We start from the raw sequence: 27,181 nt of genomic DNA, 5'->3' as shown, positions 1-27,181 counted from the left end.
TTTGCCCAAAGTCCTCCCATGTTGGCCTGTACTTCTGAGAAGTAGATGCCAAACAATAGGGGGCTAAGGACCGAGCCCTGTGGGACACCACTTGTGACATTCTCTTTTCATAGGTAGCTTTAGAGGATTTGATGAGGGATCTCAACTTTTTATTGAGGCTAATAAGGGAGTTTTCCCAGTCTTGGGACTTCACCTTATTCTGCATCAGTTTCCTCCTTCTGTTGTAGAGTTTGTTTATGGCAGGGGACCACCAGATTGGCTTCCATTTTTTGGAGGAGAGCATCTTGGTTCTATTGGGTATGCCGAGATGCATGCATTTGTGTACATGTTTATACAGGGCATTAGTGTATGATTCAGCGGTCATGCAGTTGTTCTCCAACTGCATGGGTGCCGTGAAGTTAGCCAACTCTGCTTTTAGGAGACCAACGTTAGCTTTGGAGAAGTTTTTCACAGTGGTTACCTTTGCAGGGGGTGGGGGTTGTGGATTTCCAAGGTGATTAGTTTGTGGTCGGATCTAACCAGGGAGGAGTTGACTATTGGTATAGAGCAACGGTCACCCATGTTAGTAATGACCAGATCAAGGATGTTGCCAACTCTAGTGTGGGTAAGAACGAGCTGGTCCAGGGCATTGGAATTAATGAATTCCAGGAAACGTTGGGCAAGTGAATTGGTACAGGAGTAGTTTTCCCAGTTAATGGAGGAGTAGTTGAAATCACCCAGTATGTGTATGCTAGGTTGGACCCTGATATTCTCCAGGGTGCTTAGGAATGTGGAGTGTGAGTCTTGGGACATAGTTGGGGACCTATAGCAGGCTATGACCTGAATCGCTGTCTTACCCAATGTTAGCCGCACCTGAAGTATCTCTGATGCATTATGTTGGGATACCAGTCTGGAGGTGTGAATTCCTTTATGAATATGGAACCATCGCCACTTTTGGAGCTTCGGTCCAAGTGCTGGGGCTGAAAGGTGTGTAATGAGGTACAGCCTGGTAGTGCAGGGGTGCTTTCTGCTGTCTTGAACCAGGTCTCTGTTACAGCACAAATGTCGATGTTCTCCATTTTAAGGAGTGCTTCAAGCGAGTGCATTTTGAGATTTAGACGTTTAGCGTTCATAGCAAAATGCCCAAAGTCACTGCTCTGTTGGCCAGCACTCCTTAAATCATACCTCCTTTAGTAACAGTAAACAGTTATTTACAGCAAAAAACAGACAAGACCCAAGAACACACAGTTTACACTTGGGAATACTAATATGGAAAATCATATGGTAGGAGCCATGCATGCTTGTCTGTGGAGAAAGGAAGTGGTCTAAAGGTAAACATATCCAAACACAAACATATTTCAGCAAGCAAGGTAGAGTAAAACAAGAATACTAACAGCTTACATTCGTACATAGTAAATGAGATTCACCTGCCGGGTCTACTTACAAACTACTAGAAATGTGCATGGAAGAAAATCAGTACAACAGATCAGATGACAAAAACAGTGACTGCTTTCTATTCCTTTAGCCCATCCACCACCTATGTTAAGTGTGTAGCACTGCACAAGCACTCAAAATTAAGCAACATGCAATGTTTTACACAATGCAACATGTACAAAAGCATGCACAGAATCACAGGAAACCTTGTTTCATCAGAAGATACTTACAGCTGCAGTTCTTGTTGTTGGCGTCAAGTGTGTAATGGGATGTGCAGCCACACTTGTAGCCGTCAGGTACAGCAAGGCAGAGCTGGGCACACTGTCCATTATTCTGCATACATTCATTATGGCCTTCTTGACGAGATGAATGAAACACTAAAATGTCCATTATATATTCAAGATGTCCTTGAATAAGGGTACGATTTTGACCAGTTTTCTTGTCAGCCCTTTCAATGCTGCGGAGGTTCCAGTCGGTCCAATAAATGTAGTCTCTATACTGTGTTAATCCAAACGGGTGGGACAGATCATCAGCTATAATCTCTCTTTCTTGACCTTTATGTTAAAAAAATAAAGGCATTGTACAATTTTCAGTACAACCTGTTCTTAATAAACATAAGCAGAAAATAAAACTGTACAAATATCTTTTGCAAAACTTAATTTAGGTGAGCTCAAACAAATAATTGATTATACATATGCAACACTACTAACTGTATAATATGAAAATGTATTAATTTTTACATTTGTTTGAAAGGTAAGCACACTGGATCAAGGACCTTTTCATCCATGACCCTTACTAATATAGACAGATACAGCATTTGTGAGAAACATATACAATTTAAGTAAAGTAGAGTAATACACACACAGAAATGTTGGTTTGTACAACTAATTTTAATTCTTAGGTCACAACTCAGCTTAGGTTCTCAAACAAAATGCAGCTCATAGTAAAGCTATTCTCAAATCACTTGACAAGTTGCAAAAAATTTACAAAATGGTATGGTTTCATTTATTTTCTTCCAATGACGTTATGTACCACTAAAATGAAAAAAGAAAAACATAAACAAACAAAAAAAAAATGCTGAAAATGAAGAACTTGATCTAGCTGCAAAAATATGAAGGGAGGTGTTTGAAGATAAGGCCAATACACCTAAAGGGACCATCTTCGGGACACTGTGCACCATACCTCTCAATCTCTTAATGCAAGAAATCTGGACACAGCCTAAAATAATGGTGGGGGTGGCAAAGGCCCAAAAACAGGGACAGATTTTAAACATTGGTCTTATAAACTTAGAAAGTTGCTAGAGTAACAGGATTTGTGTTAGCATGCATTTTCTAAAAAATATAAAGTCTGAAACTCAAATGCATATAATTATTTATTGATTTCAATCCTCAGTTATTTCCCAGAAAACATAACATTTTATGAGGCAAAAATCTGGATAGTTGAAAGGTATGCTGTGTACTTGTATAAATATGTTAGCAGTGCATACATGACGCAGCAGTCTAAATAACAATCAGCTTTTCTGTTAATTGCTAGTGTTCTGTGCATCATATAAGTATGTAATGTCTAACAATCACATTACATTATTTATCAAGGCAACTGTTCATGTAAGTTCTGAAAAGTGTTTACCAATTTTGTTCACAAGTAAAGTCTGAGAAATTACAAACTACGGGCCTGAAATAATGAAATCAGCTGAAGCCTCGAGTGCTGTACCTACAAACTTGAAACTCATCACTTCTCACTAATCTGACATCAGCAATTTCCTCAAATTAAATTTTACTTAGTTTTGAGATCACTACCAAAAGTAATTTGCATATCAAAACAGCAGTTTATGTTTGCAAAATCATTTGATTCAGATAAAAATTTATTTCACTACTGCTATAAATAAAACAAGGTCATTATGAGTTCATGTCAATGTACTGAAAAGCAAATATATTGAAAGTCATAACACTGAATGCACAATGTTAAAATGTCAAAATGCTAACTCCCCTACATATGTATTGAATTTTATATGCCCCCCCCCACGACTCATGTTAGAAATCGTTCTTGAGTTTGACTAACAGGGAAGCGATATTTGCTGACTGGCTGTGTACTTGTGCAGTGTACGTATGAAATATGTGTATGCTGATTGTGGGTATTCTGAATTCAAAATTGTAAAGTCATAGTATTTTGACATTTTAGGAATTTGCTTTCAGTATTATTGAATAGTGGTATACTGAAAGTCTTAAGCTGTCAGGTACCCCATAAAAGCAATGCTAATCTGGGGAAAAACACTTCAAGTCCCCAAAATATTAATGTTCATTTATCGGAGTAATGCATATCTATGCCACACTTAGCTTTAATTCTTCTAACATCTGCATTCAGTGCAGTCCTTCTTTTACTGCTTCTCTTCAATTTAACTACTCATTTTACAAATGCTGGCAAAACTATTTCTCAAAACATATTACATTCTATTTACCCCCGCTAATGCTCTTTAACAAATGGTTGCATATAAATTTATAACCACCACCCTTCCCCTTCTTGTGTTCAGGTTGAGATCAATTCTTCCCCAAAGTATGAAAGAACCATAGGTTCATAGGTAAGTCCTAGGCTATCTGCCCAAGGTCATTTATAAGCTTAACCAGAATGTGTTGGCTTTCGCCACCCCCTTAGATTAGTTCCCTGTGCCTCTGTCCAAAAGAGCCATTAGTTCCCTGCACCACTGTCCAGCAGAGCCACTGTAGTGATCCCCGGGGTAAATTTTCTGTTTCCCATCCACCAGTCAAGGTTTCTCTTGAGTGTTAGTGAGGGGCTCTGCCTGATGTATATTGGAATCCTGTTCCAAAGCATGGGGAGTCTTTTGGGACAGGAATCTATCCCTCCAGCATGTCCTACTTATTGTTGTGGTGAGGTTTAGCTCTCTAGAGCGTGTGGCTCTCTGGGATTTGTTTTTTTTTTAGGTGGATCATGTCCATCAATTCTGGGTTGGACATGGCCTTGTATGTCAGGCAGAGATCACCTCTGAGTAAGCGGTATGCAACAGAGTACAGCTGGAGTTTCTTGAGTCGGGCTGCATAGGGCATCTGTTTGAAGCCAGTAATCCTCTTGGTGAGGTACTTTTGTGGTCTTTCCAGCTGTTGCAGGTGTCTTGTAAGGTACATCCCCCAAATGGGGAGATGTATTCTATGCTGGGTCTAATGAGTGATGAGTAGAGAGGCACAATAACTTCTTTTGCTCTAAATGTGAACCCTTGTGTGATTAGATGGGCCACATAGGATTTTCTAACCACCTTGGCAATATAATTATCAAAGGAGAGATTACTATCTACTTGGGTCCCCAGATCCCTTACTACATTTTCTGTATTTGGGGGACTACCACCTATGTGGCAGTTCACGGGTACTTTATTTTTTCCAAAGGGGATGACTATGCACTTTTTGGCATTTAGCTTGAGGCCATGATTTTGACACCAGGTATCTGTCTCAGTGAGACCCTTCTGGAGGGTGTCTGTATCAGCCGGAGAATCAATTATGGCCCCTAGTTTGCAGTCGTCTGTGAACTTGGTCAGCCATAGACGTCCTATGCTTGCCTGTACCTTTGCGAAGTATATACCGAACAGGAGTCCTAGGATTGAGCCCTGGGGGATGCCACTTGTAACCGGTTTAGAGTCGGGCATAGAGCCTGCAACTCTCACCATGTGGGTTGTAGCCATGAGCCAGTTGGCAACCCATCTCATGACGTAGGGGTTTATGTTCAAGCTGGTGAGCTTGTCTATAATACTAGAATGGGGAATGGTGTCAAAAGCTTTTGCGAGGTCTAGGTAGGCTAATACCCACCAGGTTTAGGAGGCATGATCTGCCCTTAAAGCCAAACTGGGTAGGGTCCAAGGTTTGGCAGTTCCCAATGTCTCTGTTAATGAGTTCCATGATGATGCGCTCCATAGCCTTGCAGACCAGGCTAGTCAGGATTATAGGGTGATAGTTCCTGGGGTCCGTTGTGGCTCCACTTTTGTGGAGCGGGATAACTGTTGCTGTGTGCCACTCTGTGGATACATAGCCTGTAGAGAGGCTGAATTTGAACAGTGTGTTTAGGTGAGGGGTTAGTTCATTTTGGAGCTCTTGTAAGACAGAGCCTGGAACACCGTCCAGTCCCACTGAAGCCGTGTTTTTGGTTTTGGACAGGGCTGTTTTAACCTGTGTGTCGGTGATTGATGGGACCCTACATTCTTCTGGATTATGGTTATGGGCCCTTTTGGGGTGAGAGTGGGGTGAAGTTTGCACTAAACCTGTCTGCCAGAATGTTGGCAATATCAGTCGGTTCAGTGTATTTTGGGTCATTCTGCACTAACTCAGAGCAGATCTGAGAGTTTCCACTTAGGTTCTTGACATAGCTAAAGAACGTTTTGTGGTTATCTTTGGAGTCACTGGCAATTTTTCTTTCAAAACTAGCCTTGGATGATTTAACGAGGGATCATAGTTTCTTGCTGATACTGATAAGGGATGTCTTTCCTTCTTGGGATTTTACTCTTTTCTGTACTAGTTTCCTCCTTCTGCTGTATAGCTTGCTTATGGCAGGATTCCACCAGACTGGTTTCCTTTTCTTGGAGGAGTGAGTCTTGGTTTTACTTGGGATAGCATGATCCATGCATTCCTGCAGATGCTCATAGAGTGCCATTGTAAAGGTTTCAGCAGCTTGGACAGCATTGTCCTTTAGCACTGGGGCTGTGAACATTTCCACCTCGGTCTTAAGTAACTTGAAGTTTGCTTTTGAAAAGTTTTTCACAGTGGTTTCCTTGATTGGGGGTTGGGGCAGAATGTGGATATCCAGAGTGATTAGTCTATGGTCTGATCTAACCAGTGAAGGGTTGACCTCCGGTGTGGAACACCGGTCGGCCATGTTGGTGATGACTGGGTCCAATATGTTGTTCCCTCTGGTGAGGGTGTTGACCAGTTGATCCAGGGCATTTGAGTTTATAAATTCTAGGGAGTGTTGGGCAAGCGAGTTCGTACTTGAGTAGTTCTCCCAGTTTGTGTTTGGGTAATTGAAATCACCCAGTATTAGGGTGTTTGGTAGGACCTTCATATTTCCCTATGTCTTCAGAAATGCAGAATGGGGGTCCTGGGTCATGGCGGGTGATCTATAGCAAGCTACAATTTGGATTGCAGTTTTGCCCGTTGATAGTTGCACATGGATGATCTCAGATGCATTGTGCTGCGCCACTATCCTGGAGGTGTGGGTATCCTTGATGAATATGGATACACCCCCCACCTTTTGTGTTTCGGTCCTGGTTCTGTGGCCGAAAGGTATGGTACGAGTTACAGCCTAGTAGTGCTGGGGTGCTCTCAGGAGCCTTAAACCAGGTTTCTGTTACTGCACAGATGTCGATGTTCTCCATACTGAGGAGTGCCTTGACTGCGAGCATTTTGAGGTTTAGACTTCTGGCGTTGAGTAGCATTACCCTCAGTTTTTGGTTACTTGTGCTATTTATGGGTGGGTTTGTCTTTTGAGCCTTGCCTAAAAAAGGCACTATGGGGGCAGCAAGAGCCTTGGCCAGTATTTGAAAGCCTAAGGGTGACAGGTGCAAGGCATCTTTTGAGAAGCAACGTGGCTTGTCGAGCATGTCATCCCAGGCAGACAGATACTGGATCCCCTTTGAATGACACCAGAAACTTAGTCAATTGTTGAAATTGATCATTTTTTCTTTATACTGTGGCATCATTCTTGGTGAGGGCAGGATGCTACTCAGGGTCATACCGGCCTGGGCTACATGATCAGAGAGCTCTTCATTGTCTCTTTTCATGTAGTCCAGGGAGGTACGTCTCAGGTCATTCACACCAACATGAACAATGACAGAGTCATATTTGTACTTGTTCTGGAGTGACCTGAGTGCTTGTGTTATGTGGCGGATTCTGGCTCCCGACAGGCTGCTAACTGTAACCTTCTCCTTGTCCAGCCTAGTTAGTGGGACATCAGTGTGCCTGACTAGAGAGTTGCCTATTACTAGTTTGTTAGGTATGTTAGTTTGCCTTAAGGGCTGTGATTGCGTGGCACACTGATTATGTGAAGTATGTGTTTCATGGTTGGTGATGGGGTGTGGAGGTTGCTTGGATGTCTGCTTTGGAGGTCTCTGTTGCTTTTGCAGATTTTTATTTAAAGCCTCCGAGTATGTTTTCATGTATTCATGTGTGTTATTTGCCGGCGTTGGTTTATTAGGTCTATGTGAGACTGGTGGTGTGTTGCAAGTATTACCCTTCTCCTCTTGACTGTCAGTTCCAGTATTGGGTTAAGAGAGCTTTGCCTCCAGTTTGTCTGTATAATTGCATCTCTTGCGTATATTAGTGTTTGGTGGTAGGAGGAGAGGGTTGTCTGTGTACATGAGGCAGTTGTAACATTGCCTCAAAATGCCCAGATTCACCAGTTGGACTGGAGAGTACACCGGAAACTGCCCTTTGGACATGCCTGAATAGGTAGAGTAAGCTGTTTTTCTAACTGGCTGGTGGGGACAAATAGACAGCCTTGTCCTTCTGGACAGTATAGGGGGGGGGGTCTAGTGCTAGGGTTAATTAGTGCTTGCTATGAGTTTTAAGCAAGTGCTTGACTGTGAAATGAATGGTTTGAGTGCTAAAGTTTAAGGTTTGTCTAGTTCCAAAGGAAAAATTGAAGAGTAGACTTCGTGGAACCGAGAATAGTTTAACTCTAGCTAACCGGCACTGCCCGGTGTGCAAAACCACGCAAATACATTTGTTATAGCAGGGAATTTAAAGAAATACAAATTAGCCCAAAATGTCTGATAAACTACTAACTTCTGGCCTGAAACCTCTCCTCCAGAGACAGATAGGCTGCTCAAAGCTCCCCTCTCTCACAGGTGAACAGAGAAACTTCCTTCTATCAGAGTAAGGTATGGGCAACACAGAAACTTGTAACACAGCCCTGGATTCAGAAATAACCTGAAAACTGGACTATACTACTTCAGGAAGGTGGGAAAAAGTATATATATATATATATTTTTTTTTTTTCAGAAAATAGAGCAGATAAAATCAAAATTAGCCCAAAATGGCCAATAAACTACTAACGTCTGGGCTGAAACCACTCCTCCAGTGACAGATAGGCTGCTCAAAGCTCCCCTCTCTCACAGGTGAACACAGAAAGTTCCTTCTATCCAAGTAAGGTATGGGCAACACAGAAACTTCTAACACAGCCCTGGATTCAGCAATAAAGTACAGTTGTGTACACTTACCATAAATGTAGATGTTCGAGTGTATTCACTGTTGCAGTCATTACATTTGGGTAATCTGCTGGCAGGTTGCCCTCAGTCGGCCTGAATATCAAAGTCTTGGGTCCTGCATCAGTTGCTGTCTCCTCTTCCGTGAGGTCAGGTCGTCAGGGATATAAAAACAGGCAGCCAATGCCATTTTCTTTAGTTTTTCTTGCCCCAGATGGGGAGCAAAAAAAAAAAAAAAAAATATATATATATATATATATATACACACACATATATATATATATATATATATATAAAACTATAAATACATGCAATTGTGACAACATAAACTTTACCTTCATCTAAAAGCAAATACACCACAAAGGCTGTAGAATATAGTGAAGGAAAGAAAAGCTGTAGAATAAAGGGGGATAGCAGGTGGGTAACCCAGACTGCAACAGTGAATACACTCTAACATCTACATTTATGGTAAGTGTACACAACTGTACTACGTTCTGCGTGTTTCACTGTTGCAATCATTACATTTGGGTAGAATCCCAAAGCCATGGATGGGAGGCTGGAACTAAATAGCATTAGGAGCGGCTATAAGGCCCTGCAGAACTGCAGTGGCAAAGCTGCCCTGGACATAGAGAAGAGAGGCAAATGATAATGCTTTGTAAAAGTATGAACAGAACTCCAAGTAGCAGCTTCTAGAATGTCATTGGTTGGCACCCCTCTGAGAAAAGCTGCTGATGTAGATGCAGCCCTGGAGGAATGTGACCTAATGCCCTTGGGCACCGATTTACCATGATGCAAATAGCAGAAACGAATGCAGTGGCTTATCCACTTTGAAATAGTCTGCTTTGAAATAGCCTTTCCCTCTGATCCTGCAGCAAATGCCACCAGTAGCTGCTCAGACTTTCTTAGAGATTTGGTCCTGTTTAAGTAGAATCTTAGTTGTCTGTGTACGTCCAAGGAATGCAGAATCCGCTCCCCCTTGTTCTGCGGATGTGTAAAAAGTTGGCAGGTGAATAGTTTGGTTAAGAGCCACAATGGACACCACCTTAGGCATAAAGGAAAAATTGGTCCTGAGGGACACCCTGTCTGGGTAAAATCTAATAAAAGGCTCCACAGCCACGACGGCCTGTAGTTCTGAAACCCTTCTTGCTGAAGTTATTGCCAGAAGTAAAGCTGTTTTCCATGATAAAAACTTTATATCTGCAGTAGCAGCTGGTTCAAATGGAGGCAGGGTGAGCTTTTCCAACACAAAATTGAGGTCCCATGCAGGAATTGGTGATCTTCTGGGAGGCCTTAAATTTTTGGCTCCTCTAAGATACTGTTTTAGCAAAGGATGAGAAAAGATTGGTGGCTCTGTGTTGTAATGAGCAGAGATGGCAGAGGCATGGATTTTTATTGATTTAAAAGATAGGCCTTTGTCAAGCATCTCAGTCAAGTATTGTAAAATCTGAGGAATATTTGGCTTTGCTGTGTCAGTTCCTTGTGCTTGGTTCCAAGCAGAGAATCTGTCCCATTTATCAGCATTAGATTTTCTAGTACTAGGCCTTCTGGCTTCCAAAATGACATCCATCACATTTACTGAGAGGTGTTGTTTGAATAACTACATGATCAGCCATGCTGCCAGGTTCAGAGTTTGGAGCGGATTGTGGAGGATTTGATTGTTCTGCTGAGACAGTAGATGAGGTATTTAAGGCAAGTACCAAGGAGGGAATTGAGACATATTCCTTAGGATTGGGTACCACTGCTGGTGAGGCCAGTCCGGGGCAATATGAATCATTTTTGGTTTTTCCTGTCTGACATTTAGTAGGACCTTGGGAATAAGAGGCAGAGGAGGAAAGGCACAGACTGATTTTTTTCCAACTGAAGGATAGGTCATCCACTTTCCATGCTTGTCTGTGATAAGTCCTTGTGCAGAATTTGTCCAGTTGATAATTCTGGGGTGAGGCAAATAGACCTATGTCCGGAATCCCCCATTTCTTTGTTATCATGCTGAAGACTTGTGGATCCAGTTTCCACTCGTGAGGGTCCATAAGGTTTCTGCTTAGGTCATCTGCCAGAGTATTTTGTTTTCCTGGCAGGAATTGAGCTTGAAGATGTACTTGGTAAGTCAAGGCGGTGTCCCACAATGCCATGGTTAGTCTGCAAAAGGGGTACGAATGTGTGCCCCCCTGCTTATGTACCACATAACTGTGGTGTTGTCCGTCTTTATCAGTAGTTGTCCTGGATGAAGCAAGTCCTTGAAGGCTGTCAGGGCATTCTGAACAGCTAACATCTCTTTCTGGTTGATATGCAGATGCATTTGTTTTGGGCTCCATATGCCCTGGATGCATCTCCCCACCAGGTGGGCCCCCAAAGCATAGTCTGATGCGTCTGTAGTTAGGGTTTGGTTGGCAGGGGTAGAGTGTAAGACTGTCCCATGTTCTGGTGACATGTCTCTGCCCACCAAAGAAACTCCTGTTGTAGGCAGGGAATGAGAGGAATCATTGTTTCCAGACTGTGACAATGTTGACTCCATAAACTGTTTAGGTACCACTGTAGTTTCCTCATATGCAGTCTTGCATATGGAATCAGTAGAATGCAGGATGCCATGAACCCCAAAGCCTGCAGAATTTGTCTTGCACACAACTGGGTTTTTGTTGCCATCTGTTTGAAGTAAATAGTCAGTTGCCTTTGTTTGTTTGGCGTAAGGTAAGCCATCTGGGCAGTTGTATTCAAGCTTGCACCCAGGAATATAATCTTTTGAGGGGGTACCAGATGTGATTTCTTTTCATTTATTGTGTACCCTAGGCATGTTAGAAGCCTTTTCACAAACGCCAGATGTTGAAGAATGTCCTTGTTTTCTGCCAGAGTCTCGTCCAAGTAAGGATAGATTTGTATACTTGTCTGCAAAATGCAATTACTGGTGCCAGGCACTTTGTAAAGACCCTGGGCGCAGTAGATTAGCCAAAGGGCAGTGCAGAGAATTGGTAATGTATAAAGCCATTCTTGAAGCGGAGGTATCTTCCGCACAATTCCCTTATTGTGATATACAGGTATGGCTCTTTTAAGTCGAGTCACTAGCCAAGCGTTCTTGCCCAGCATGGGCAGAAGCTGCTGCAAAGTTAGCATTTTGAATTTTGGTATGTCCAAGAATGTGTTCAAAATCGATAAATCCAGTATTGGGCACCAGGCATGGTCTTTTCTGGGTACCAAAAACAGTCGAGTAAAACCCTTGTCCTTTTTCCTGTTCTGGTACTAGCTGAATAGCCCCCACATCCATGAGGGACGTAACTTGTTTCTGTGCCTCTGCCCATCGATTTTGTGGCAGATCTGGCCAACCGTTTGGAATTGGCAAGGTATGGAAATGAAATCTGTATCCCTGGGATACTATGTTTAATACCCACTTGTCCTAGGTTATTAACTGCCAATTTTGAGCATGAAGTGCTAGTTTTCCCCCTAAGGGGGCTGCCAAAAGAGAAGTGCTTGGTGATGGCAGAGGGAAGTCATTGAAACTTTTTACTGTAGGGTTGTGCTTTACTTCCTCCAGATTTGGAGGTAGAGGCACATCATTGCTTTGACCTGTAAGAATCCTGTGATTGTTATCTAGAGCCCTTTGAGCGCCTGGATTTGCCCCATGAAGCTCTGTCGGACACAGGAAAGGACCAATTTTTTTTAAGCCAGTGTCTACTGAATCTTGGTGGCTGCATTTGTAAAAAGTCTTTTATAGTTTGTATAGACTTAGCTTTGTCTTCCATTTTCTTTAAAACCTCTTCTGCCTTATTACCAAACAGAGTATCATGCTGTAAAGGTGCATCCAAAAATTTAGCTTTAACATGATCAGGCAAATTTTGCTCCTTGAGCCAGGCATGCCTTCAATTCACAGATCCAGTAACTGCGGCCCTGCAGGAGGCCTCCAAGGAATCAAAACCACATTGCAAAGTATGCTTTCCAACCTGTTCTGCTGCATGCAATAATTCCTGTAATTCTTTATTTTCCACACATTCAGAAATCAACATCATTTTCTGTTTCAATAATCGCATAACATGCTGGTGATATTTAAGCATATGAAACTGGCAGTTTAAGGCCCTAATTGTCAAGGTTGCAGACATATAAACCTTCTCTCCCCATCTATCCAGCGCCCTGGAATCTCTATCAGAGGGGGTAGGATTCTTAGCTGTTGAGGCCTTTACACCTTTGGGACCCTGTGAGATAGTTTCAGGGTCAGCAGCAGGGTCTTTGAATAAAAATTTGTGAGAGTCAGGAAACCTGTACTATCTGTCTGGCTTGCTAGGAGCCAGAGGTATGGAATCTGGAGTCATGCTCGATTCCGAAAACACATCATCAACAATGACTAATATAGGAGGTATGGCCAAAGGCCTATGCTGAGGGAGAAGGAGGAAATCCCTAAGCCTCTTTTTTGATTCTGAGAAATCTTGACTCTCCCAATGAAAATGTTCCCTCAAAGTATGCAAGGTTTCTCCAAAGGAATAATCTTCAGGAGGAGATGCAGATGGGATGGATTTCTCTGCATCTGAATCCTCATAGGGTGGTATAGAAAATTCCTGATCAGAAGAGGAATCAGAAGAAATAGAAACCTGATCTGAAGATTCATAATCAGTGTCTTGCTTAGGCCTCTTATCGGGGGGGGGGGGGGGCTGGGAACCCCTGATCAAGGTAATTAAGTCTTCAGCCACTTTGATCATCTGCATTTTGGGCATAGAGGTCTGAGCACGTGGCTCATGCGTCATTTTTTTTGCCTTAGAAGTTGCTTTTGTCTTTGAAGCTGGCGTCGGTTTTATATAGAAATGCTGAGGCCTGAAGACACCCTCAGAAGCCGGTGCCTGCTCAGCGGCTCTGGACCCATCTGAGGGAGAGACATCCACGGGTACAATACTTTGAGAATCTTGCGGTGTGCCGGACTCCACATGGGTCTCTGTAGGGGCCTGCGACTCAAATGTAGCGGGTATCACGGGCTGTGAAAGCACCTGAGTACCGGCGAACTAGCGACTGGCTTAGGAGAAGCTTCGTCGGTTTTGGACCTTGACGGTCTGTCTATGTCCTTTTCTTTGTGTTTTTTGTGAACTCCGGTAGTCGGATTGCTATCAGACGACATTTCATGGTAGTTAAATCTGTTTCCAAAATATTCTGAAGCAAAGATGTACAGAAGCTTAATAGTGCATTGGTTAAATCTAGCACAAAACTGACAGCAAGGCACGTTATGATCTGGGCCTAGGCAAGGAATACAGTACAAATGAAAATCCTTATGAGGTATTTGCTTCCCACAAGTAATGCAATTATTAACTTTTACGGACATCAGCATGGAGCAAGAAAGAGTTTCCCCAATGGGGTACTTAGCTTTAATTGAAGACTTTGGTTTTGAAACTCGAATTCAAAAATTTCAGTAGTCGGCCAATCGGCACTTGCGAAAGTACAGTTTTGTACCTACCATAAATGTAGATGTTCGAGTGTTCACCCTGCTGCAGTCATCACACTTGGGTTATCCTGCCGTCAGGCGGTCCCCGCAGTCGGCCCGAATTCCAAAGTCTTGGTCCGGTGTCGGTTGCTGTCGCTTCTTCCCTGACGTCAGTGCGTCAGAGGTATAAAAGAGGCATCCAACGCCATTTTCTTCAGATTTTCTTGCCCCAGATGTCAGGTGCCCCCAAAAGGTAGGCTATATATATATATATATAGATATATATATAGATATATATATAGATATATATATATATATATATATATATATATTTATAGATATATATATATATACATATATACATATGGCTATATAAAAATAAAACAAAACCCTTAGGTACAAGCTAATACACCACAGAGGTAGTATAGGATAAAGTGGTAGAGATGAGTTCAGCTAGTTCAGAGGGGATGGAGGGAGGGTAACCTGGACTGCAGCAGGGTGAACACTCTAACATCTACATTTATGGTAGGTACAAAACTGTACTATGTTCATCGTGTTACCCTGCTGCAGTCATCACACTTGGGTTGAATCCCAAAGCTAAGAGGGGAGGTGGAGTCAGACAGGGTTAGAAGAGGCTAGTAGGCCCTGCAAAACTGCAGTGGCAAAACCAGCTCTAGTCTTAGAGTAAAGAGGTAAGTGATAGTGTTTGGTGAAGGTGTGCACTGAACTCCAAGTAGCAGCTTCCAGAATATCCTTGGTTGGCACTCCCCTGAGAAAGGCTGCTGATGTAGCTGTAGCCCTGGTGGAGTGGGACCTAATGTTAGCAGGTACTGGTTTCCCATGATGTGTGTAGCAGAAATGTATGCAATGTCATATCCATTTAGAAATGGTCTGTTTTGAGATAGCTTTTCCTTGTGATCCTGAGCTGGTCAGTTTTTCTGAAAGCCTTAGTTTTATCCAAGTAGCAATGTAATTGCCTGTGAATGTCCAAAGAGTGCAGGAGTCTTTCTCCTTTGTTCTGGGGATTTGGGAAGAAGGTGGGCAAGTGAATGGTTTGGTTTAGGGCCACACTGAATACCACCTTTGGCATAAAGGAAGGATTAGTCCGTAGAGAAACTCTGTCTTGATGAAAAATGAGGAAAGGTTCCACTGCCATTAGTGCCTGTAGCTCTGAGAGTCTTCTAGCTGAGGTTATTGCTAGTAGTAGGGCAGTTTTCCATGAAAGAAATTTTAAATCAGTTGAAAAAGCTGGTTCAAAGGGCGGCAGTGTAAGCTTTTCCAGGACAACGTTGAGATCCCAAGTAGGTGTTGCAGCTCTCCTTGGCAGTCTTAAGTTCTTAGCCCCTCTGAGGTACTGTCTTAGGAGTGGATGTGAAAATAAAGGAGGATCTGTGTTGTAATGAGCTGAAATTGCTGAGGCGTGGATCTTAACAGATGAAAAGGAAAGTCCTTTGTGTAACATCTCAGTTAAATATTGTAGAATCTGAGGAATGTTCGGCTTCAGGAGATTTAGGCCTTTAGCCTGGTTCCAGGAGCAAAATCTTTTCCATTTGTCTGAGTAGGTTTTCCTGGTGCTGGGCTTCCTGGCCTCCAGAATGACATCCATAACAGCTTTGGATAAAGGTGTTGGCTGGTTGTTAAGGTAATTTGCCATGCAGCCAGGTTTAAAGTCTTGAGCTGGCTGTGTAGAATCAGATTGTCTCGCTGGGTGAGCAGGTGAGGAATTTGTGGCAAAATCCACGGTGGGCCCTGGGCCATGGTCTTTAAAATTGGATACCAATGTCGGCGTGGTCAATCTGGTGCAATGAGAATCATTTGTGGCCTCTCTAATCTGACTTTCAGCAGTACCTATGCTAGAAGAGGCAGTGGAGGGAAGGCATACACTGTTAATGTTTTCCAACTGAATGAGAGAGCGTTCACTTTCCAAGCTAGTGGATGGAAGGTCCTTGTGCAAAATTTTTGAAGTTGGTGGTTGTGGGGGCTTGCAAACAGATCTATGTTTGGGCGTCCCCATTTTTGAGCTATCATTGCAAATACTTGTGGATCTAGTTTCCATTCGTGTGGATCCATGATGTTTCTGCTTAGGTCGTCTGCCTATGTGTTTTTCTTTCCTGGCAGGAACTGTGCTTGTAATTGAACCTGGTAAGACAGTGCAGTGTTCCACAAGGTCATTGCTTGCCTGCATAGAGGGTAGGACTGTGTGCCCCCTTGCTTGTTTATGTACCACATAACTGTGGTGTTGTCTGTCCTTATTAGTAGTTGTCCTGGGTGTAGAAGGTCCTTGAAAGCTGTTAGGGCATTCTGCACTGCTAGCATTTCTTTTTGATTGATATGCAGGTGTCTCTGATCTGTAGTCCATTTGCCCTGAATGCACTGTCCTGCCATGTGTGCTCCCCAGGCATAGTCCGATGTATCTGTTGTCATAGTCTGCCTGGCTGTGGGTAAGGTGAAAGGCTGACCCTTGTTGAGGTGACATGCCTGTGCCCACCACAGAAACTCCTGTTGAAGGCAGGGAATGAGTGGTATCATTGCTTCCAAGCGATGGCTGTGCTGAGTCCATACACTTTTCAGGTACCATTGTAATTTCCTCATATGCAGTTTTGCAAATGGTATTAGTAGAATGCAAGATGCCATGAATCCCAAGGCCTGCAGAATTTTTCTTGCAGGGAGTTGGGTCTTTGTTACCATTATTTTGAAATATTGAAAAAGTTGTCATCGTTTGTCTGGTGTGAGATAAGCCATCTGGGCCGTTGTATTCAAGCTGGCACCCAGGAATGTTATGTTTTGTGAGGGCACTAGTTTTGATTTATTTTCATTTACTGTGTACCCTAGGCAACTTGGGAGGTGTTTGACAAATGCCAGATGCTGTAAAAGAATGTTCTTGCTTTCTGCTTGAATAAGACAGTCGTCCAGGTATGGGTATATTTGAATTCCTCTTTGTCTGCAGTATGCAATTACTGGTGCCAGGCATTTTGTGAAGACCCTAGGAACAGTAGATAAGCCAAAGGGCAGTGCAGAGAATTGATAATGTGTTGAACCTGCAATGAAGTGGAGGTATCTTCTGCAATTTTGTCTGATAGGGACATGCAGGTATGCCTCCTTGAGGTCCAAAGTGACTAGCCAAACATTCTTGCCCAGTATGGGAAGAAGCTGCTGTAGTGTTAGCATCTTGAATTTTGGTACTTGCAGATAGGTGTTTAGAATTGACAGATCCAGAATGGGTCTCCATGCTTTGTCCTTCCTTGGAACTAGGACGAGTCTCGAGTAAAATCCTTGTCCCTGCTCCTGTGTAGGTATCTGTTGAATGGCTCATGTTCATGAGAGCTGTAATTTGTTTTTGTGCCTCTGCCCATTGATTTGGTGGCAGGTTTGGCATTCCTTTGATCCTTGGTAAGGTATGAAAAGTGGAATCTGTATCCTTGAGAGACGATGTTTAGAACCCATTGGTCTTTTGTGATGATGTGCCAGTTGTCTGCAAAAAATGTTAGTTTTCCTCCCAAGGGTGTTGCCAGGAGAGATTTGCTTGGTAGTTTGAGGATAGAGTCATTGTGTCTGCCTTCTGCTAGCTTGGGGCCTGTCTTCTCCTCCTTTCTGGGTAGCGGAACACCATTGGCGAGGTTTGTAAGGGCCCTGTGACTGACCTCTGCCCCTTGGGCATCTGTATTTGCCCCTCTGTGATCTGTCTGAAGCTAGAAAGGACCAATTTTTTGTTGGGCAATTTCTGCTGAAGCGAGGGGGTTGTACCTGCAAGAAATCCTTGACCGTTTGCATAGATTTAGCCTTATCCTCCATTTTCTTTAAAACCTCTTCTGCTTTGCACCAAATAATACCATCCTGTTGTAAAGGTGCATCTAATAATTTTGCTTTAACATGGTTAGGGAGGGTTTGCTCTTTTAACCAAGCATGTCTACGAATGACTGAGCCAGTAACAGCTGCGCTACAGGAAGCTTCCAGTGAATCAAATCCGCATTGTAAAGTATGCTTGCCCACCTGTTCAGCTGCATGGAACAGATCCTGCATTTCCTTGAACTCAGGCTGTTCTGAGTGTGTGCTCATTTTTTGTTTTAACTGAGACATCAGGAATTGTTGATATTTCAACATGTGAAACTGGCAATTTAATGCTCTCATAGCCAGAGTTGCAGAGGTGTATATTTTCTTTCCCCATCTATCTAGGGCTCTGAAATCTCTTTCAGAGGGCACAGGATTTTTAGCCATAGAAGCCTTTGCTCCCTTGGGACCCTGGGATATGGTTTCTGGGTCAGCTACAGGGCTTTTATAAAGGAATTTGTGGGAGTCAGGTACTCTGTAGTACCTGTCTGGTTTGGCTGGAGCAGGAGGTAGAGAATCTGGATTCAAACTAGACTCCAAGTAGACATCATCCACAATATCTAAAACAGGAGGAATAGAAAGAGGTCTGTGCTGGGGTAATAGAAGGAACTCTCTGAGCCTTTTCTTAGAATCTGAGTAATCCTGGCCTTCCCAGTGGAAATGTTCCCTCATGGTATGTAATGTTTCCCCAAAGGAGTAGTCTTCAGGAGGAGATGCTGAGGGAATAGAGTCTTCAGCATCAGAATCCTCATAAGGTGGAAAAGTGTAGCCCTGTTCCTCAGAAGAATCTGAGGAGAGAGAAACCTGGCCAGAGGATGCATAATCCTCCTCTTGTCTTGGTCTTTTATCAGGAGGGGGATGGGAACTCCTGATAAGGGTAATTAAATCTTCAGCCATCTTAAGCATCTGTTTCTTAGGCATGGGGCCTTGACCTGTAGACTGAAGAACAGTTTTCTTAGGTTTTAAAGGAGTTTTAAGTTTAGCATAAGAGTTAATGATAAGTGTAGTCTGTCTGAAGACACCTTCTGCAACCGAAGGGGTTTCCTCTGCACCGGTGTCTAAATCTGCTCTGGTGTCGGTAGATGGCTGCGTCGGCCTAGTAGACTCCGCGTGGGAGTCGGCAGCTGTCTGGGGTTCCAGCTCTGCAGTCGTCAGGTGGGGCAGTCAGGTAGGTGCCTCACTGAAAACCGGAGAACCAGCGACAGGCCCAGCTGAGGCCTCGGGGTCTGGCTTATTCCTAGGCTGCCTGTCCTTATCCTTGCGTTTTTTATGAGTTGCAGTCGTCAGCTGCTCCGACGGCATGATATAATTGAATTTCCTACCAAAGTAATGCCGTGCTAAGTCAAAACAGCGTTTGATAGTGCGTTTATTAAACCTAGAGCAAAACCGACAACCTGTGACGTAGTAGTCTGGGCCTAGGCAAGGAATGCAATAGGAATGGAAGTCCTTATGAGGTATTTGCTTCCCACAAGAAATGCAATTGTTAACTTTTTCTGACATCGGACTGAGGCAAGAAAATGTTCCCCAATGGGGTACTTAGCTTTATTGAAGACTTTGGACTGAAATTCAAATCGAAAATCTCAGGTGTCTGCTGACCGGCACTTGCGAAATGCTTCTGCTTCGGGCACCGCGCGGCAAGAAAGACTAAAGAAAATGGCGTTGGATGCCTCTTTTATACCCCTGACGCACTGACGTCAGGGAAGAAGCGACAGCAACCGACGCCGGACCAAGACTTTGGAATTCGGGCCGACTGCGGGACCGCCTGATGGCAGGATAACCCAAGTGTAATGACTGCAGTAGGGTAACACGATGAACATCTGCTTCTGCTTCGGGCACCGCGCGGCAAGAAAGACTAAAGAAAATGGTGTTGGCTGCCTGTTTTATACCCCCTGATGACCTGAAGTCATGGAAGAGGAGACAGCAACCGACGCAGGACCCAAGACTTTGATATTCAGGCTGACTGAGGGGCAACCTGCCAGCAGATTACCTAAATGCAATGACTGCAACAGTGAAACACTAACAACATCCTGAAAACTGGACTATACTAGTTCAGAAAGGCGGGAAACAAGTATATATATCTATATCTATATATATATATATATATATATATATATCTATATATATATATATATATATATATATATATATATTGTTCTGTTTTTTTCGCAAACTAGAGCAGATACAATCAAAACAACACTTTAAATGTACAGAAAAGGCTATTGCACTTTAGTGTGTTGCCTACAACAAACAGATTATTTAAACACAAAAATGACTTAATTCAAGTGCAAGCAGCAAATAAGTACAATATGTAGCAATAACAAACTTTTTAAATCACAGAAACGCTAAAAAAATGGCATTTTAGGCGGAATTAGTTAAGACAGCAAGAAAAGCAGAAAAATTATACTTAATCACTCCAAAGTCTCTCTTTTGTCTCTTTGCTGCTATAGACTCTGCAGAACACCTGGAAGGCATTTGCTGAGCGGAATACAAGCGCAAAAACTGCGCAAATGCGGTTTTTATAGCAGGGAAGTGAAAGAGATAGAAATTAGCCCAAAATAGTCAAACTACTAACTTCTGGGCTGAAACCACTCCTCCAAGGACAGATAGGCTGCTCAAAGCTCCCCTCTCTCGCAGGTGAACGATGAAACTTCCTTCTATCCAAGGTATGGGCAACACAGAAACTTGTAACACAGCCCTGGATTCAGCAGTGACCTGAAAACTGGACTATACAAGTTCAGAAAGGTGGGAAACAAGTATATATATTTTTCCAGAAAATAGAGCAGATACAATCAAAACAACACTTTACCCAATTAAGCAGTTAAAAAGCTCAAAACTGAGCCATGTTCCAGCAGTCTTCAATCAGACAAGTTCTAACTGCACACTCCTGCCACTACGGTATAGAGAAACCTTCTCCAAAAAAGACGGCCTGGATCAGTGCACAAGTTATACAAACAAAGCTAGATCCAGCAGGCCTGAATCTAGTCTATGCTACAGCAAAGAAGGCGTACCGATTTCAGAAAGAAACAGTTCAAGTAAGCATGCGCAATAAGCCTTTAACCAGAAATTCCTAGCTCAGAAGGGCGGAATCTAGCCTCTCCTCCCACAACAGTGCAGACCACAAACCTTCTTAATGTAAAATAACTGGCCTGAAGCCCAAGTGCTTAACCCAGAACTAATACACTTTCAGAATAACATACACTGAGCCTTCAGTCAGCAGTTCCCAACTTAGGATTGCGCTACCTGTCCTGCCACAACAGTGCAGACCACAAACCTTCTTAATGTAAAACTGTTTGAAGCCCAAGTGCTTAAACCAAAGGCCTTAGAATAACAGTTACAATTTAAATCAGGCTACTAAACAAGCAGTAATAAAGGCAGCAGAATAAATTAAATTGAGTACTTTTAAGAAGAGGCAAAAGCAAAATAAGGTAATAAAGTAGGAAGAAACACAAATACAGTAAAGCAGATGAAGTGGAATTATTTTTTTTGTGCAGGGAGGAAACAGAGCAGATTAAGATGCTATAAAGGAATGTCCTTCCCAAGTGCTCTCTCTGCACACAGCAGAGGAGATGCGACTGCTAGGAGTATCTGAAATCAAAATATGATCTCACTGTACTCAGTTGAGTGAGCAAAAGAGATGGGTCCAGGAGGAGTGTGCAAAATTAGATTTACAGCAGAGGCGGGCAATTCCAAAGCCACCAAGATTAACACCACAACAGGAAACAGGGAGGGGGGGGGTGGAGGAACTAACTGCAGAGACACACAAAAAAAAAGTATACTTGAATCAGCTTGTGTCCAGTTGATATATGCAGACAAATCTCAGTAGCCAGAAACTCCGATTAAAATGTAGCATGCTGTGGTCACAGTTTCACAACTTCACACTTATCAGACAAAGAATTCCTTTTTCGCCTTTTTTAGCAGTGCTGAAGCCTTAAACAGGCCATTCTCAGTTTGGTCAGCCGTCCTAGCTGCAGGACTGCTGAAACATTTTCTGTTATGCACGTCATGCTCCAAATATCTCCCAAAAAAGCAAATATTCTTGTTCTACAGACTAAAACACCTGGTGCAACAAAACTATTCTTCTTCAAAGTCAAAGAAAAGCTGGGTTACAGGCTTAGATAAATGAGATGCACATTTTGCACTGAAAAAAACATACAATGAAAACATTAACTTAATAAGCAGTGAAAAGGGAAGAAATTGGGTAGTAGTTAGTTCTAGGTTACTAACAAAAATGGGATCTTGAGGCTAGGCTACTAATTATCTATCCAATCAGCAGCCTAGTATAAACTTATTAAATAAGTAGCTATCTTTTCTAACCGAAATAAAAACGTTCTAAGATTTGAGTTTTGATAACAAAAGCACGTGTCAATTTTTACTTAAAAGTCAAACTTGCTTATGCTGGTGACCACCAAAGTGAAACCAATAATGTTTGTCCCGATTGCCATGAGCACTACAAGTCTCACAAGGCTTATTTCAAGGCCCTGTATCAATGGGAGGAGAAGTTGTGGATGACAAGAGAGTCAAAAGAATTTACTTGGGAGGGGAAGATGATGAATTACGGAGGATAAACTGATTCTCCATACAAAACAAGGTGGTTTAGGATTACCTGACTTGAAGAGATACTTTACAGCTAAGCAGTTAAGGCCCATTTACATAACTCATGGAGACATTTGGATGAAAGCCTTTAAGAAAAACAACAATATAGAGAACATTATATTCATAAAGTAGCAAAAAGTATTTTAAGAACTAGGCCATTGCAGGAATGGAAAAAGGAGATTTCACTAATCGATATGCCTGAAAGCAAGGGAAGACAGGACAGGGCAGGAGCTGGAATTTACCTGGAAGAAATCAGCAAAGCAGCCAATGTATTAGGAGCAAATAACTTGGAACAGAAAGATAACAGAGTGGGATGAATTAAGAAGTCTGGACTGCAGATTTGAGACTTGCTTCCCTATCAGAGACAGATGACAGTGTAAAGACAAAGAAAAAGGAACAGAAGGATGCTGAGAGAATTGAATTTAGACTAAAAGCTACTGTTAAAGGAATTACTAGAACATATAAAATATTGTTTGACAGCTATGAGAGTCAACCACAGGAGGTTAAAAAAGACTGGGAAAACGGAATGAAAATGCAGTTTACAAAGGAACAATGAGAAGAAATTTGTAAGACTCTCAAATGTACAATAAAGTCCAGAAGTTTAGGTTTTTGCATGGAAGTGTTTGTATTTGTATTTCATACTCCAACTAAAGGACTTTTCCTCAGAAAGTGGGCAAAAACTGGAAGTGTGATGGTGAAGACAAAGGTTAATTGGGAAATATATTTTTAGGAATGTAACACACTCAAAGATTTTATTTAAAACCTACCTACAACTTTGGTAGAAATGTTAGGGGAACAAATGTTAACTAAGGAAATTATTCTTTTGAGCTGGGATATATGATCAGAATTGCTTAGACATAGTAAGGTCTTATAGCAAGATTAACATTACTGTTTAATAATTATTACAAAATAGAAAAGGATGCTCTGGAATTGTAAAAGAGATAAAAGACATGGAGGGCATATTTTTAGAAAAAGGGGAGGATCACATTTCATAGAAATTAACGTAATATATAGGAACAATACATGTGAAAAAAATGCTCAGGAGGAGTGAAGTTTAAAAGAAGGCCAGAAATGAGCAACTTATGTAATATTGGAATGAACGAAAACTGTTGGAAAGGAAACACATACTTCATGATAAAAATAAACAAAAAATTATTACGGTTTGCTTGCTTTTCTTATAAAACCTTAAAAGGCATATAAATTCACATTTCAGATTAAAATGTGTTGATTTAATAAATTTTTTTTTTTATTAAAAACGGTTAGTCTTTTCAAATTTAATTGACATACTTGAGTTTTTGTCATGTCAACTCTCTAAATTATTTACACAACAAACTTTTTTTATTACACAAAAGATACTACGTTACCAGAGAAGCATCGTTTTAAACATGGACCACCAGACATATTTCAGTGGATTCCTGCAACTTGAAAAATACTGCGATTCAGACGCAAAAAAGTGAATTTCAAAACTGACTGCTATACCTTGTTGCAGGGGAATTTATCCCAGTACCTCTGATATACACTTCAGAAGCTTGAAATTCAAAACTTTGAACTTCAAATGGCCAAGACCATAAGACTGAAATTTTGAAACTTCAAAAACATAATTAAAATTTTTTTTTTACATTTTTGCAGGGGGGCAAGCCCCCCTGTGCCCCCCTTCTAATTAAATATCCCAACTCTGAGATCACATTACAGTGACGAAAATGGTAAATATCCCATACTGTGCAGGGATCTAAATTAAAACTATTCGAAGTTTCAAAACTTCAATCTTATGGTCTCTGCCTTTGGAAATTCAAAGTTTTGAAACTTCAAGCTTCTGAAGAAGGGGATTCATATATGTGTGTGTGTTGCATACCAGAGTAAAGGAAACACTCAAACACTGCAGTTTCAGAATTTATATCTACTATCCTACAACTACACATTCAGTTCTGGTGTTTTGAAGCTTACAATCACTGCCCTGGAAATTTCAGCATGCTCCCATTTCATTGCTCTGTTAACTCAGTGTTTCTCATGCATACATTACCAAAAATAATTCACCTTTACTCATGTCTAGCCTCTGCTAGTGCTCTATACAATCACAGATTGCAAGTGACGGTGTAATACAGAATACTATCAACCATTTTTTGTTACTAATTTCAGTAAGCTTGCCATGCATGTTTACTACTCGAGAGTCAACACAAACTATTTTCTATTCACTTTCTCCCTGTTAACCTAAACATTCACCACCTCTCTGTAATGACTTCTTAGAATACTGTGCCTAATTATCCTGCAATGTAAAGTTAAAGACAAAGCACAAACTGGCAACAACTGTTGAAAGACAGCAGTATACAACTATACTGTAAAAAAAAAAAAAAAAAAAAAAAAAAAAAAAACAAAAAACACAGCCATGCGCACACAGTATCCCACAGAGATACTGAATCACCACGCTCATTGCTAACTAATTAATACATTTGCAATGGCTAGTTCTGTGGCTCTCAAGGAAACATTTCTAATTATGACCATGGTGATCATAATTTCAGTAGCAGCTTGGGTACTCAAAAGAGCTGGACAGGGGTGGGGAGTGCGAATTAGCAGTTTTGGGCCAGCTCACCCACTCCAAGGGACAGTGTAGTGGCTTTCTGGCCAGCCAGTACTCCTGTACAAGCAAATGCTTGCATAGACTATTGTATAATAAGTGACCTTGCATGGTGACAGCGGACCTTGGAGGTGTGCGTGTGTTCCCATGGTCATATGTTGCATATGTCAGTGACAGTGGAAGGAGTTAGGGACTCAGAAGAAATGCCCTTGCCATTCCAGTCTACAAAAGTTTAAGGGGCATGACCTCAGATATGGGTCAAACATGGGGTAGCAACAGGAGCTGCAGCAGTGAGAATAACCATGAAACACTAGGTCTTCCCTTGCAGGTCCCTCTGGCTGACAGTTCTAGTGGTCTCCTGAAGAGGTTGAGCTGTAATGTGCTGCATGATACTCAGCACGGATGCAGTATGTGCAAAACTTATGGCTACCTGGGTTGCAGACCCCCCCCCTCCCCCCATCAAGACATCTCACTGAATGGGTTCAAGTTCAACTTGGAAGGGGGGACTTAATGGTTAGCAGGCATGAGGGCATAAAGGAAATGGGTAAAAATAATGTGGCTACGACGACTGCTGTAAACAGCAGGAGGATCAACCACCAGGATATAATGTTTACACAAGCAAGAAACAGGAATCATTTTACTTTACAAATTGTCTTTCTCCTTAGTCTAATTTTCCACAACTTTACTGAATACTTTATATCTTGCTTTAGAAAAGTCATTCCAGCTCTCGGATTCATTTGTGTCTCAATTTCACTGCACAGTTTTGCAGTAATCTTAAATCAGTGCACTCCATTCTGATTATGATTAGTATATACAAGATCTATTGGCAAGCAGGCACCATGTTTTCATACCAAATGTGGAAACACTCAAAACATTTACAATCATCATCAACATAAATAACATTTTCAAGCAGCAATAATATGTATAAGTAGGAAAAATATAATGCAAAAGGAGCAAAATCAAAATGACCAATTGCCCCAAAGCCGTGTCTGGTCAAGTGACTTGTGCTGGATAACACGCTCATCATCAGGAAAGGCACAATTTGCAAGAAACTCCACTGCAGAAAATAATGTGTTGAAAAAAACAGCACTATTTTAAAAATGGATAACAATGAACTGCTTCTTTAAAACATATGTAAACATCAAGCATATTTACCTAGCATGTTTGATGACTCAATCATGCAAGTATCCAAGTCAGTCCAATAAAGTCTGTTCTCTGCATAGTCAATTGTGAGACCATTGACACGACCAACTTTGTCAACCAACGTAACACTGCTGGATCCATCCATATAAGCTCGCACAATTCTTGGTTTTCCACCCCATTCTGTCCAGTACATGTACCTATTAACAGGAAACAGTAAGCTAACATTATACAGATTTTAGTCACAGAAAGGGGAAGTGAAAAAGCCTTTAATATTAGGACCTGTACATAGTTTAAAATTAATCAAAATGATAGTCACTATGGTAATGCATTAGGGACTATGAACAAATATCCATGCCTTCAGGGTATACAGAAAATTACAAAATAAGAATGTACAGCTACTATTGGAGTACACTATCATGCATACCTCTCTCAAATGTCCCTGACACTGAGGGATGCCCTACAATTTTCCTCAGAAAGTTGCCTTGTCCATCAAAGTTTGTGCTTTTGTAATAAAAATATTGAGGGTTACTGTCACCAAACCATGCTAGATACTGCAGTGAGAAATAAGAAGTTATGTACTTACCATAACTTTCCATGTGAGTTGTTCATCTCACCTTCATTCTCACTGATGGGTAAGCTTCCCAAGCACCATCTCCTTGGGCGGCTCATGGGAGTATATTCCTCAGAACCATTGGAGGCCCTGTCCCTGGAGGCCTTATCCAATTTGTAATGAGTGATAAAGGTATGAGGGGGGTGAGGACCATATGGCTGCTGCACAAATAGAATCTATAGGCAGCTGTGCCATAAAGGCTGAAGAAGTGGAAATTGTCCTGGTTGAGTGAGCCTTGACTTTATAATTTAATGTCACCTGCGAAGAGCTGTATGTGAAAGCGAAACAGTCTGACAACCATTTTGGTAACGTGATTTTAACCACAGGAGTACCCTTCTTTGAATCTGAAAAGGAGACAAAAAGTTGGTCCGATTTTCTGAAGTCCTTAGTCCTGTCTAGATAGAATCCAAGTTGCCTATGGATGTCGGGTTTGTGCAA

General features: G+C 41.9%; 1 protein-coding gene across 1 annotated transcript in view; it reads right to left on the bottom strand.

Annotated features, from left to right (window-relative positions):
- Positions 1-27,181, bottom strand: part of LRP5 (LDL receptor related protein 5) — a 1,224,287-nt gene that overhangs the window by 304,951 nt on the left and 892,155 nt on the right. The window contains exons 10-11 of the mRNA XM_044065976.1: positions 26,146-26,330; positions 1,644-1,967 (exon numbers count right to left, since the gene is read on the bottom strand). Coding sequence (XP_043921911.1) covers positions 1,644-1,967; positions 26,146-26,330 — 509 coding nt within the window. The remainder of the gene's footprint in view (positions 1-1,643; positions 1,968-26,145; positions 26,331-27,181) is intronic.

Source organism: Protopterus annectens, chromosome 3.part0 (genome assembly GCF_019279795.1).
Source record: "Protopterus annectens isolate FY-2018-M chromosome 3.part0, PAN1.0, whole genome shotgun sequence".
Taxonomy (NCBI): Eukaryota; Metazoa; Chordata; order Ceratodontiformes; family Protopteridae; genus Protopterus; species Protopterus annectens.
Note: the sequence above shows the minus strand (reverse complement) of the source record. Positions and strands in the feature narration are given on the sequence as shown.